Here is a 14,254-nt window from a genome sequence, read left to right on the forward strand (position 1 = left end):
GGAAAGTGTTTGCCTTGCAAGCACACTGACCAAAGTTCAAGCCCCAGACCACCTGGTGGGGGTCGGGGGGACTCAGGCAGTGGCATGCACTTGTAACACCCCACCTACCCACCCCACCCCTGATCTTGAGAAGCAGAAAGAAAGGCGGGTCCCTGGGGAATCATTGGCCATCAGCTTAGCCTACTTGGTAAGTTCCAGGCCAAGGAGAAGATAGCTCAGCAGTTAAGAGCACTTTTTGCTCTTCCAGAGGACCTGGGCTCGATTCCCAGCTCACAACCATCTGTAACACCATTCGCACAGAGTCAGACCCCTCTCCTGGCCTCCCCAGGCACTAGGCACATATGTGGTGCATGTTGTGGAAAATCGGTTATTAATATCTACTAATAATCCATAGCATTATTACGGCAGTTATTGCTCAACCACTATCACATCAATAAAGGGCACAGACACCTGTTCGAGTTTTAAGGTGCCAGTGCACTGGAACTGAGCAGAAACTAAGCCCTGAAGCTGCCTTGTTTCTCCCAGCCCCACCCCCTGAGCCCCTCGTTCCCACCACAGTGCTACCAACGCTTGCTTAAGCTTCCCGCCTGGGCTGTTTCTCTCCGACCACACTGATCCTCAGCGCAGGCTCCTCCCCTGCGGGCTCTGCTTTCTCTTCTCCTCTCCTCAGCCTGTCTCTCATCTCCTTCCCCTCTCTGCTTCCCCTCTTGTGACCCTCTGTCCTCCAGGCCCACTTCTGCCCTACCCAGGTGTCGGCATTTTTTGGTTTTTTGTTTTTGTTTTTATTTTTTGGGTTTTGGGGTTTTGGTTTGTTTGGGTTTTTGGATTTTTGTTTGTTTGTTTGTTTGTTTTTGTTGTTGTTTTGTTTTGTTTTGTTTCCAAGACAAGGTTTCTCTGTGTAGCTTTAGCTGTCCTGGACTCGCTTTGTAGACCAGGCTGGCCCTGAACTCACAGAAATCTGCCTGCCTATGCCTCCCTTCTGGGATTACCATGCCCAGCTTTGGTGTAGGCATTTTTATTTAGCCAATCAGGGATAATTTGGAGGCAAGGTTACACAGCATCACGTTGGTATATGTGGGGGTCAGCTCGAAGACCAGTAAGAATCTTGGGGGAGGCCAGGGCAGGGGACATGAGATTAACATCAGAATGCGAAGCACCAAACCATGCCATAACAGGTGCACAGATATGCACTGGCAAAACACTTAAACGCATAAAAATAATAAAATAAATAGATTTAATTTCTTTCAGAAAAGGTAAAGACAATGCCTGAGGGACAATACCTGAAGTTGTCTTTGCCACATGTGTGTACATGCGCATGCTCAGACACACACATATGGACTGTGAAAGCAATAGTCCTCTCCACCACATAATTATGTCTGTAACGTGCACTGATCTTTTTTTGTTCCGTCAGATTTCCCTAGAAACACTCAATAAAGCCATTGCGGGACTCGTGGTGATGTCTGAAGAAATGGAAAAAGTGTATCAGAGTTTCCTCAACAACCAAGTTCCCTCTCTTTGGTCTAACACAGCCTACCCATCCCTGAAGCCATTGGGATCATGGGTCAAAGACCTTATTCTACGGACTGCATTTGTGGATGTACGAAGATTTCTCTCATTTTGGGTTTGATGGATTTTGACAGTGTGGCTGGCCCTACACTCCTGAGGGAGTTCTGAGTAGCAACTATTAGGAATCATTTGATTTCAGAGAAACAGAACCTTCCAGAACGGCTTCACTTTGAAAGTCTTAAGCAAATTATAATGCCAGTTTCCCTAGGCTCTTATCTATATATTGGTTTTCTACCTCAGGCCCCTTCTTGAGGTTTTGACTGCAGCGTATGGCCCCATTGTAAGGTGCAAAGCACAACTTGGCTCCACACAGCCAAATCTACCTTGGCTGCCCAAGCCTCTGGTCCCCTGCAGTTCCAGGTTTGCAGTCAGGGCTGGTAGGTGAGGAAGGGAATGGACCAGTGGTAATATGAGGGACAGTGGGTAACTCAGGAGCCAGTGAGGGGCTGGAGAGATGGCTCAGAGGTTAAAAGCAGCTTCTGCTGGCTGCTCTTCCAAAGGTCCTGAGCTCAAATCCCAGCAACCACATGGTGGCTCACAACCATCCATAATGAGATCTGATGCCCTCTTCTGGCCTGCAGGAAGAGTGCTGTATACACAATAAATAAATAAATATTTTTTTAAAAGGAGGGGGGAGTCAATCAGACTCCACTTCCCAGCTCTGATTCGGATGGCACACCTCAAAAAATGAAGTGCCTCAGCCGGGCGTGGTGGTGCACGCCTTTAATCCCAGCGCTAAGAAGGGAGAGGCAGGCAGATCGCTGTGAGTTCGAGGCCAGCCTGGTCTACAAAGTGAGTCTAGGACAGCCAAGGCTACACAGAGAAACCCTGTCTTGAAGAAAATACAACCAAAACAAAACAAAAAAACGAAGTGCCTCATTAAATCCTGTCTCCCCCTCAGCTGTGGCTCAAAAGAGGACAGCCCAAATCCTTCTGGATTTCCGGATTCTTCTTTCCTCAAGGATTCCTCACAGGTACTGGTGCCTCCCCTAGGAAAGTACAAGGGAAAGGTTGTGGTTTGTAGGCACTGGAGAAACTGTGGCTGCCAGTGGATGGCCTGACTGGCCCTGCTGACCCGATACAATCTAAGAGGTAGGGGGTGCAGAACTAGATGCGCACCCCCATCATCCCTTACCCCCCTCACTCTCTCTCTCTCTCTCTCTCACACACACACACACACACACACACACACACACACACACACACACACACACACCCGCCGCCCTTCTTAGGTTATCTATGCATGGGTTTGCTGTAGGCTAAATCCATTGATTCAGTTCTCCATGGCACACAGCCCTCCCGTGCCCCTCCTCCTTCAAGAGCATCAACTGATGTTTTACACCACCACCCTACTCTCTCTCTCTGTCTCTCTCTGTCTCTCTCTGTCTCTCTCTGTCTCTCTCTCTCTCTCTCTCTCTCTCTCTCTCTCTCTCTCTCTCTCTCTCTCTCTCTCTCCTAAACTCTAAGCAGACTCCTCTCTAAAAAATACTTTACATTTTGAGACAGAGTCTCCTGTAGCCCAGCCTGTCTTGACCTCATCGCACAGCCAAGGAAGACACCGTACTTCTAATCTACTGCCCCCACCTCCCCAGTCCTGGGATTACGTGCGTGTGGCAGCGCCCACCTGTGGCCCAGTTTCAGACAGTGCTGAGAATTGAACCCAGAGCTCTGGGCATTCTAGGCACCAGAAGCAAGCCAGTCTGAAACACTCCTGATATCTACCCTTCATCCATCTCCCAGAGGGATCCAGGCCTTGGGGCTTCTGGAGACCCAGTCTTCAGTCCATCTCATTCCTAACCCCCAATAACCAGCCCACGTATGCAAGCTGCCCAAAAACTTCTATTCTCACTAGTTTGTCTCATTCGTGGCAGGACAATATGCATCCAACTTAGTCTCTCCTTGGTCTTTTGTTTGTTTGGTTTTAGCTTGGGATTCGCTGGTGCTTTTTGTTTGTTTGTTTGTTTGTTTGTTTGTTTGAGTTTTAGGGTTGTTTTGTTTTGGATTATTTGGTTGGTTGGCTGGTTTTTTGAGACAGGATCTCACTACATAGCCTTGGCTAGCCTGGAACTCACTATGTAAATTAGGCTGGCCTTGACCTTAACAGAGATCTGCCTGCCTCTGTCTCCCAAGTGCTGGGCGGAAAAGGGTGTTCCACCATGCCCAGCTTGTTTGTTTTATAGATTTGTGGGTGAGTGCTTGTGTGTGCTTCTGTGCTTGTGCATGCGTGTGTGCATGCTTGCATGAGTGTGTGCCTGTGTGTGTGTGTGTGTGTGTGTGTGTGTGTGTGTGTGTACACTTGAGCAAGTATTTGGTATGTGCATATGTGTGCAGATGCACTTGAAGGCCAGAGCAGGGTGTTGGATTCCCCTAGCACTGGAGTTCTAGGTGGCCGTGAGCTGCCTGATGTGGATACTGGGAGCTGAATGTGGATCTGTGCAAGAGCAACAGGTGCTCTAACCACTGAGCCATCACTCCAGCATCTTTTCCTCTCTTAATCATGACATGGGCTTGTACATCCCTTGGGTCCTTAACCATCCCTGCCCCCAGCATGATCCAAGTTTCTACGCTCTATGAACTACTCCATGAAGAGTGTTAATAGCCTCTGTTGCTTTTTAAATTGTTTTTTTCTTACATTCGTTGGCTTGTTCGTTTGTTCATTTTGTTTGTTTGTTTAGAAAGAAGGAAGACAAGTGTGGATGGAGGTAAGGAGGCAACTTCCTGCAGTTGGCTTTCTCCTTCCATGATGTAGGTTCCGGCAATCAGGCGTGGCAGCAGATGCCTTTATCTGCGTCATCCCACCCGCCTGGATATGGGTTTCTATGGAGAGGAAGTTCTCTAATGCTAGCACAGCCTGGGCAGACAGGAGGGACGTTGTATGTGTGGAGCGTCAATGTGCTTTAAAGGACCCACTTCTTCCTATTTCCAGGCACTCTTCAGAACCATGCTCGAAAATATAATCTGCCTATAGATGAGCTGAGTTTCAAGTACAACATGGTGCCCGTCTACCGAGACCAAGCCCTGGTGACGGAAGCAGCCAAGGACATTCGCTTTGGAGAAGAACTGCCCATGGACCTGATGGTATTGTCCACACAACTGCATGGCCAAGAAGCTTCTATTTTATTGTCAGTGGAGAGTTCAGCCAGTCTCCCCTGCCCCACAGCCTCCATTTTCAGAAGTGGGAAGGGAGGGTGGTACTCACACCCCAAAGCCAGCTCCACAGCAGCAGCTGCATGGGCTCTCTTCAAATATAGTCCGATATATAGAAATAATTTTTCTGCATGAAGCTATATTATTAAGACTCAGACAGCAATAGTCTCCATCTTACAGAGGCAATGTAACAAGATGTTAAAAACAAGAGGTTTCAGATTAAAAAAATAAAACATTGAGTTTGAATCCTGATTCTACCCTTCACCAGCCATGTGGGCTGAAACAATTACAAGTCTGAACTTTGATGTTCTCATCTATAAAGTAGGGCTGATGACAGCGCTCTAAAAACGGAGTGGCACCTGTCATGTAGCCAACACGAAGCTCACTCACAATAGTCTACTATAATATTATAGACTAAATTTGTCTACAGCAACCACTCAGCCTCCTCATAGCAGATCTGAAATGCTTGCTTCACACCTCTTCATACCCCCTTCTTACTGTAAGTACAGTGAATAACTAATAGATATGTGCGATATATGAAACCTTGATGGTTTTCATACTCTTCAAAAAGTATTGCAGGGGGCTGGAGAGGTGGCTCAGCGGTTAAGAGCACTGCCTGCTCTTCCGAAGGACCCGGGTTCAATTCCCAGCACCCATATGGCAGCTCACAACTGTCTGTAACTCCAAGATCTGACACTTTCATACCAATGCACATAGATTAAAGTTAAATAAAATAAAAAAAATAAATACAAAAAGTATTGCAGATATATAATCTGTCTTCTAGAAGGCACCCAGATCCCCAGAAGGCCTTACTGAAATGACACATGATAATTCCAGCCCTTGACTCACTCTCCCTCTCAGGAGGGAGAGAAAAGTCATTACTCATAATGTCAGATAGTCTAGTCATAATTGGGCTTCCCAGGGGCATCTGCAGTTCTGCATCCTGGTGGGGCATGGACAGTATCAAATTCAGTGCCAAGCTGAGGATCAGGGTAGCCTACCTCTCAGACCGTTAGGATGCCCTTCTCTTACAATGCAGTAATAGAAACTACTGTTTTTAGAAGGGCTTGTTGAAGAGGTGGGACAGGACAATGGATCGTTGTTAAGGAATGTTCATCTCTTCTCCTCCGCCCACCCCTACCTAAACTTCTGAGTGTCTTTCAGTTGCCCTCTCCTGAAGATGGGGTTCTTGTTCATGGAATGTTCATGGATGCTTCTCGGTGGGACGATAAGGAGATGGTCATAGAAGACGCATTGCCGGGACAGATGAACCCCATGCTGCCTGTAGTTCACTTTGAACCACAACGAAACTATGAGCCAATCCAGACACTCTACCACTCCCCTCTCTACAAAACAGGAGCCCGCGCAGGGACTCTTTCAACCACAGGTGAGGATGTTCTTAAGACTTGTACATGGGGTTGGAGAGATAGCTCAGCAGTGAAGAGCACTCTTTGAGGCTTTTACAGAGGACCCCACTTTGATTCTCAGCACCCACAATGTGGCTGACAACCATCTGTATCTCCAGTTCCAGGGGATCCAGTGCCCTCTTCTGGCTGCCCAGGGCACTGCACACATGTGGTGCACAGACAAGCAAGCAGGCAAAACACCCACATACACAAGAATAAATGAATATTTGTAACTGTACAGGTAATAACCAAATAAAAAGCTCAATCAAAACCCAAATGCTGCTGGGCATGGTAGCATATACCTTTAATCCCAGCAAAGGCAGGCAGATCTCTGTGAGTTCAAGGCCAATCTGGTCTACACAGTGAGTTCCAGGGTAACCAGGGGCACACAGTAAGACCCTGTCTCAAAAACAGGAGGAGGAGGAGGAGAGGGATGAAGGAGGAGGAGAAGCAAGAGGAGAAAGGGGAGGAGGGGGAGGAGGGTAAGGAGAAAGAGGAGGAGGAAGGGGAGGAGGGGCAGGAGGAGGAGGGGAGAGGAGGAGAAGCAAGGGAGAAGGAGGAGGGGGAGAAGGAGGAAGAAGAAGAGGAGAAGGAGGAGGAGGAGCCAAATACTGGTCACTCAGTCAATACAGTGCTTGCCTAGTATGTACAAAGTCCTGGGGAAGTTCTAAGCACTGTGTAAAACTGGGTGGTGGTATGTACCTGTAACCTCAACCCTCTAGAAGTAGAGACAAGAAGATCAGAAGTTCAAGATCATCTTCAACCATTTAACAACTTTGTGGGACCAGCCTTGGATATGAGTCAGCCTCTCTCTCTCTCTCTCTCTCTCTCTCTCTCTCTCTCTCTCTCTCTCTCTCTCTCTCTCTCTCTCATGCACATGCACACACACACACACACTGCTGAGCTAGGGATAAAAGTCCATTACAGAATACTTACCTGGCATGGAAAGTATCTAGTTTTAGTGCCCAGGTCTGTTATTGGTCCAATTAACTAGATTTAAAATGGGAGTGCCTGTGCTGGGGAGGCAGCTGAGCAGTTACAATCATTTGCTGTTCTTGCAGAGTACTGGGATTCCATCTCTAGCATGAATGTTAGCCTGTAACTCCAGCGCCAGAGGATCTGACTCCCTCTTCCGGCCTCTTCAGACACATACACTCACATGCACACCCCTCTCACAGAGATGCACACACATACAAGTAAATAAAAATGAAAGAATTTATTTTTAGTGGAGGCACCTATTCCACAGGCACTTATAAATGTTGAAATTGTGTTTGTGTGTTACCACACTTTGGGTGGACGTGAAATATAGTCCTATAAAAAGAAAGCACAGAGAAAAAAATCTCTGCAGATAACATGAGAGCCTGTGGACCAACCCAGGAGCTGGCTCAGTGGGTAAGTCAGTAGGCTTGTCACCAAGCCTAACAACTGACCTTGATTCCCAAGACCCACATGATGTTAGGAGGAACTGAACCCCACAAGTTTTCCTCCAACTCCCATGTATGTGGCATGTCTTATATAGGTTCACATACACATAATAAATGTAATGTCTTTTTTTAAAAATGAATTTTCAAAGAAAAAGAGACCGCTAAAGAATATCCTGAGAAAACACCTCAAAATATAGCACAGTGCACTGAGAAAGTCTGATGCTGTAGGAAGAGCTATAATCCCCCACATTTATCCAGTAGCAACTTAGGAGAAAGTAAGAATGAGGGCAAGGCAATCTTTACAAAGAATAAAAGCTAGTGGTTCCCTAACCTAAAGAAATGCTGTGTCCTTAGACTCAGAAATCTCGCCAAGTAGGGCAAGGGGTGCTTTTACAATGGAATCTGGGAAGGGTACATGGATGTTTGCAGAGTGTCCAGGGTAGCGTCCAGCACATAGTAAATTCCATCTCTGCAAATTGGACACAGAACAGCATTCATGAAGAAAATTCTTAGGAGATTATGGAACCCTTTATCCTAATGATGGTGACCAGGAAAGGGCAACCTCTCGGGGTACCTGAACACCAATACAGCCTTCTCCTGGGATATGAATATGAATTTATGGATGACAAGACTGGATCAAGAACTATGAACCACTTTACTTTAAGGATGATGTGCTAGCCTCCTTTGTGTTGCTTCAACCAAACATTCTAACAGAAAGCGACTTAAGGGAGGAAAGGCTGCATTTGGCCTATCACTGAGGGAAGTCAGGGCCGGAATGAAGGTAGAAACCTTCAGGCAGGAATCCTGGGGGACCACCGCTCGCTAGCTCAGCCACAAGCTCCTGTTTAACTTTCTTACACAGCCCAGGACCACCAGCCTAGGGTTGGCACCACCCAGGGTGGGCTGGGTCCTCTTACATCATTTGATAATCAAGATGATCCCCCACTGACATGCCAACGGGCTGATCTTATCTAGGCAACTCCTCAGTGGAGACTTTTCTCTCAGGTATCTCTAGTCCATGTCAAGTTGAAAACTAACACTTGTCAGGACCAAGGGAGCATCTATTTAAATTTTTTCTACACAGCCTTGTAAATCATCATAATGGAAGAGTTCTGACACAGCATGATGTTGGCCTCAGGGATGAAATTAACAAACATTAAGCAGTCACCGTGCACCATGACATGGCAAACGTTAGACAGTCACCGCGCACCGTGACACAGGCTCTGGGAGGCTGTCAGAAGCTTCTTGGTACTGAAAGCCAAACTGCCCTCCTAACAGAGATGTCGTGCCGTGCATCTGCCAGCTCGCACCTCCCTGGAGTCAGTGATGGTATCGACTCAATGATTAAGGTGCAGCCTCAAGCATTAATTTAATCATTAATTCAGTGATTAAAGGAAGAGTCAATACTGGGCTGCTTACTGCAGCTCAGCACCATGCAGAAGGCCTTCGCCAGACCATAAAACGGGAACTTGGATTTGCCTACATAACTGATCACACGAAAAATCCCAAAGTCGCCTCCAGGAAAGGGGTCTGCTACAAGTGATAGACAGTAGGAACAGCCACTACATAACCATCAACAGAATTCTTGGTAGAGAACACTTGCTCAGCATGTCTGAGGCCGTGAGTTCAATCCCAACGCTGACAAAACGCTAAGAAGTTAACAGGATGCAGCCAGCCTGGTGGCACACACCTTTAACCTCAGCATTCTGGAAGCAGCGACAGGTGGATCTCTGGGGATTGAAAGCCAGATTGAGCTACATAGTGAGTTCCAGGCCAGCCAGGGCTACTTAGTGAGACCCTATCTCCCAACAAACAAATACTGTTAAAAGAATCCCTGTGTTCCATCAAAAACAAACAGGAACAAAAGTAAAAGAAAAGGTCTCGCTCCCAAGAGCACATTTGGTCTGATTAGGAGCAAATCCGACAAGGAGAACACGCTTGGAACACTTCAAGCATGCTCCTGAGGTCCACACGGCAAAACCAGACTGAGGAGGGGAGCCGAGGCCCGTCCGTAGGTGGGAAGACTTGGCGTTGTCATGATCCCAATTCCCTCCCAAATCAATCTGTGGATTTAAAACAGCCTCAAATAACTGAAAGAAATAACTCTTCCGATGCACTGTGAGGTGAAAACAAAGAAGAGTGCTCCTTTGAATAAAATAAAACCGAAGGCTCTGTTTCTAACAAATCTTCCTGCAGCTACGACAGTGCCACAAAGGACCTGCACATCAGTCGGATGCACGGCGGAGAACCAGGAGCAAATGAGAGTCCACATGGTGCCAGAGAAATGGTTGCACCACAGTTAGATTTTGTTTTGTTTGGGGGGGGGTGTTGTTCTGTTTTGTTTTGGGGTGGTTTTGTTGTTGTTGTTGTTGTTGTTGTTGTTGTTGTTGTTGTTTGCTTGCTTGTTGGTTGGTTGGTTGATTGGTTGGGGGGTTTTATTGTTGTTGTTGTCTTCAGTTTTTTTTGGGGGGGTTGGTTTTTCGAGATAAGGTTTCTCTGTTACACAGAGCCCTGCCTGTCCTGGACTCTCTTTGTAGGCCAGCCTGGCCTCAAACTCACAGAGATCCACCTGCCTCTGCCTCCCAAGTGCTGGAATTAAAGGTACATTTAGATTCTTAGCTCATATTACACACAAAGATTTTAAATTAGCTTGGAGAGATGGCTCAGCAGAAAAGGGCGATTGCCACTCTTGCGGAGGACTAGCGTTCAGCCCCTGGCACTGACTTCAGAGAGCTCACAACTTCTCACTCCAGCTCCAGGGCCTTTGATGCCCTCTTCTGGCCGACAGGCACATACTCACATGCATACTACGACCTACATGCACATATACATAAAAAGAAAATCTTAAGTTAAATCATTGGTAGGTACTTGAGGCTTAATCATCAAATTTTAAATTGCTTGACTCCTAATGAAATGGTTGTAATAACTGCCAGTGGATGCTCATCTCTTCAAAAGTCAGGCGTGCGCATGCTCCCTAGTGGAGGGTCAGTCAATCAGGTGTGTGCATGCTCCCTAGTGGAGGGTCAGTCAATCAGGTGTGTGCATGCTCCCTCGTGGAGGTCCAGGCCACTGAAATGCTCTTACCAACACACTCAAACCTTAGTGTGAACACATCTCAGTGGCTAAACCTTCCTTCCCACGGATAGGAGATTCTGGGAAACTTAGTGGGGCTAACAGCCTGGTTGGGTCAACAACCATATCATAACAGGTGATAAAGAGGCATAGGGATAACTTATCGTTAAAGGAGACTTAGCACACATCAGTGCTGTGAGGTGTGGCCCTTATTTGAATTCTGAATCAACCCTAAGTCAAGTTCCAACTGTGTGTGTGTGTGTGTGTGTGTGTGTGTGTGTGTGTGTGTGGTTGTGTGCTGGGTTTGTTCACGTGTATGAGTATATACACACTAGAAAAATATGAATAGCTATTAGAAATTAATATTTAGCTATGATAGTTGTATCTTTAGGAATCATGATTTAGAAACACATACTAAAATAAGTGTAGCAAAAATTGTTACCTATCATTTGCCTCAAAATAATCCAAGAGACAAGCGGGGGGGGGGGGGGGGGGGAGTTGCACGCCTTTAATGCCAGCACTCGGGAGGCAGAGGCAGGCTGTGGGTTCCAGGCCAGACTTGTCTACAAAGCAAGTTCAGGACAGCCAAGGCCAACACAGAGAGACCTTGTCTCGAAAAAAAAAAAATCATCATCATCATAATCATAATCTAAGAGAGTGTGAGGAAGTGTGTACTATGAGTTAGATACCAAAGGAACATTTATATTTTCATTTTTACACAAAAAAAGAAAAAAATAAACATGATCAAACATGAACAGTGAGCCTAGCTAACCAATCAGCATGTTCTAACAATGTCTCAATGTGTTTTAGAAGGACACAATAATACTGCTTTGAAACTAAACTGAAAAAAAAAATGGCTGTCCAAGTCTCGTTAACTGTAGCAGCATAAAGGATGGAAGCAGGCAGGCTCCGGTTGTAACGGAGACTGAATTATTCTCAGATGTAAAACACGTTTCTTCACTAAGGGGTCCCACCCACCTCAGGGCAAGTTCAGCTGAGCACCATGCAGGGCCTGGTCCTGCCTGCAAACAGCAGCCTTTGTGAGCATGCTCAGTAGTTCTAAAGCCCACCCAATACCTTCTGTTCAAGCACCCTCACCTTCTGGGGAACATAGCCTCTATTTCAGAATCCTTTTCTTTCTCATTCGTTTGTTTGTTTGTTTGTTTGTTTGTTTGTTTTGAGACAGGGTCTCACTCTGTAGCCCTAGTACCTTGGAACTCGCTATGTAAACCAGGCTGGGCTCCAACTCATAGAGATCCATCTGTCTCTGTCTGCCCAGTGCTGCAGACAGGCATGAACTACCAGCCTGATTGACTGAATGAATGATTGATTTTGCGTTGGCTTGGTTTAGTTTGGTCTGGTTTCAAGACAGAGTTCTCTGTGTAGCCTTGGCTGTCCTGGACTGGCACTGTAGACCAGGCTGGCCTCGAACTCCCATCGATCCACCTGCCTCTGCTTCCCTGAGTGCTGGCATCACAGGCCTGTGCCACCATACCCGGCTTTTTGTTTTGTTTTGTTTTGTTTTTTAATTATGTATGTTTGTGGTGGTGGTGGTGGAGGTAAAGAACGGAATGTACACCTGAGAACACTACCCACAGTGGCCAGAAGAGGGCATCAGATGCCCTGGAGCTGGAGTTACAGGCAGCTTAAGCTGCCAGTCATTGGTGTGGGAACTAAACTCAAATATTATACACTCTTAGCCATTGAGCCATTCTCCGGCCCTTCTCCATCCTTTCCTTACACACATTCAGCCTCACTTAACCTTTACTTTCTTTAACCACAGTCCACTATACAGCATCGGCGTCATAACCACCCTGTTTTGTCAGAAGCACAAGACCTCTGACATGAGCCCTCTGGGATTTCGGTTTAGGTGGATATGTGACATGAGCCACATGCGCACGTGTGCACGTGCACACACACACACACACACATACACACCTGCGCGGTCTGTCCCAGTCATCTACCCCTTAGAGGTGGCTGCTGCCTAACTCTGAGTCATCCCAGAGTGTCCTGTCCTCCCTAGGTCTAGAGAAAGACTTGGGACATGGCCACACCCTGCAGCCACTGCCTCAGTCTAAACAGAATCAGTTCTCCGTTGGCCAGAAATGAATTTAGCTGCCTTCCAAAATCCTCTTTCCCTAAGTCTCACACACTTTGTAGACCAGGCTGGCCTCGAACTGACAAAGATCTGCTTGCCTCTGTCTCCCTGAGTGCTAGGATCACAGGAGTGCACCACCATGCCCGGCATAAGAGTGACTTTTCATATTGAATGGCTAAGCACTGAAGACAAATCCCTGGCGCTATGCTTATTCATTTCAGGAGCCCAAGACTCCCAGGAAGGGAGGGGGAGGGAGGGGAGGGAGGGGGAGGGAAGGGAGAAGGAAGGGAGGGAGGGGGAGGGAGAGAGGGGAGGAAGGGAGGGAGAGGGAGAGAGGAAGGGGGAGGGAGGGAGGGGAGGAAGGAAGGGAGAGAGGGGAGGAAGGAAGGGAGAGAGGGGGAGGGAAGGAGGGAGGGGGAGGGAGGGAGGGGAGGAAGGAAGGTGAGGTAGATAGGTAGATGACTGACTACATGAACAGATGCCCTACCTGCCATTAGATACCCCTAAGTCCCACTGGAATGTCAGACCTGATTCCCAGCCCAGTGTTCCTACATTGACACTACAGAGACCCTGAGCCATACTCACAAAGGCATCAGGGTCTAAGCCAGACAGGCCCTACAGCACCGTGTGTTCTGAAATCTCCTTTTGGATAGCACGGAACACACCGAGGACCGTGCCCAACATCCTCAGATTCAGTCAGGTCTGGAGGGAGAGTCTTCACTCTCAGTGTCTTCTCTCTGGGAATCCAGGGGTTACTGTTTAAACGACAGCTCTTCTCTCCCACTCCCACCCCATCCCTTCCCCCACCCCCTCGTATCTTTCATTAGGCCATTCCACCAACTTCGTGGTGACTGTCCTCTTACCCTCCAAGAGGCCCAATGATTACTGGATCGCCAAGGGATCCGCGCTGCTCTGCCAGCTGAGTGAGTGAGCCGAGCGACAAGCACTCTGACCCCGCCGCCGAGACCTCCCCTGAGGAGGAGAAATTGCCTTCTGACTTGATGTAAGAGTAGCAACTGTGGCTGTTATTTCTCCTATGACCTAAAATAAAGCAGTTTTGAATTATAAATGTTGGAAATCCTGGCTGTGATGTGGAGGTGACAGATTCACACCCCCTAATAAACTGGCTCCTCCACTGCAGGTGAGAGCCAGGCTGCTTCTCTTGAGTGTGGTGCTGGGAGCCCTGAGAGGAACCAGGAGTCAGCCCCTCATTCACACACGCTCCCGTCCCTGTCACGCTGGTTTGAGGAGCCCACAGTTCACATTAGCCACATAGCCTTGCACACTTCTCTTTCTAGACCTAACTAAGACTCTCAAAAATCCAACATGTAGGGGCTGGAGAGATGGCTCAGAGGTTAAGAGCACTGGCTGCTCTTCCGGAGGTCCTGAGTTCAATTCCCAGCAACCACGTGGTGGCCTCCCAGCCATCTATAATGAGATCTGATGCCCTCTTCTGGCCTTCAGGCATACACATACACATAATAATGAATAAATAACCCTTTTCAAAAAGCCAACATGTAGCAGACTGACCCAGTGACATC

General features: G+C 47.5%; 1 protein-coding gene across 2 annotated transcripts in view; it reads left to right on the forward strand.

Moving 5' to 3' along the window:
• DNAH6 (dynein axonemal heavy chain 6) overlaps positions 1-13,762 on the forward strand; it is a 211,276-nt gene extending 197,514 nt beyond the window's left edge. For both annotated transcript variants that reach the window (XM_084766547.1, XM_084766548.1), the window contains exons 74-78: positions 1,412-1,597; positions 2,468-2,540; positions 4,493-4,644; positions 5,878-6,100; positions 13,541-13,762. In XM_084766547.1, coding sequence (XP_084622673.1) covers positions 1,412-1,597; positions 2,468-2,540; positions 4,493-4,644; positions 5,878-6,100; positions 13,541-13,644 — 738 coding nt within the window. In that variant the 3' untranslated portion in view covers positions 13,645-13,762. The remainder of the gene's footprint in view (positions 1-1,411; positions 1,598-2,467; positions 2,541-4,492; positions 4,645-5,877; positions 6,101-13,540) is intronic.
• Positions 13,763-14,254: the final 492 nt, after the last annotated feature.

Source organism: Acomys minous, assembly GCF_964271855.1.
Source record: "Acomys minous genome assembly, chromosome: 17".
NCBI lineage: Eukaryota > Metazoa > Chordata > Mammalia > Rodentia > Muridae > Acomys > Acomys minous.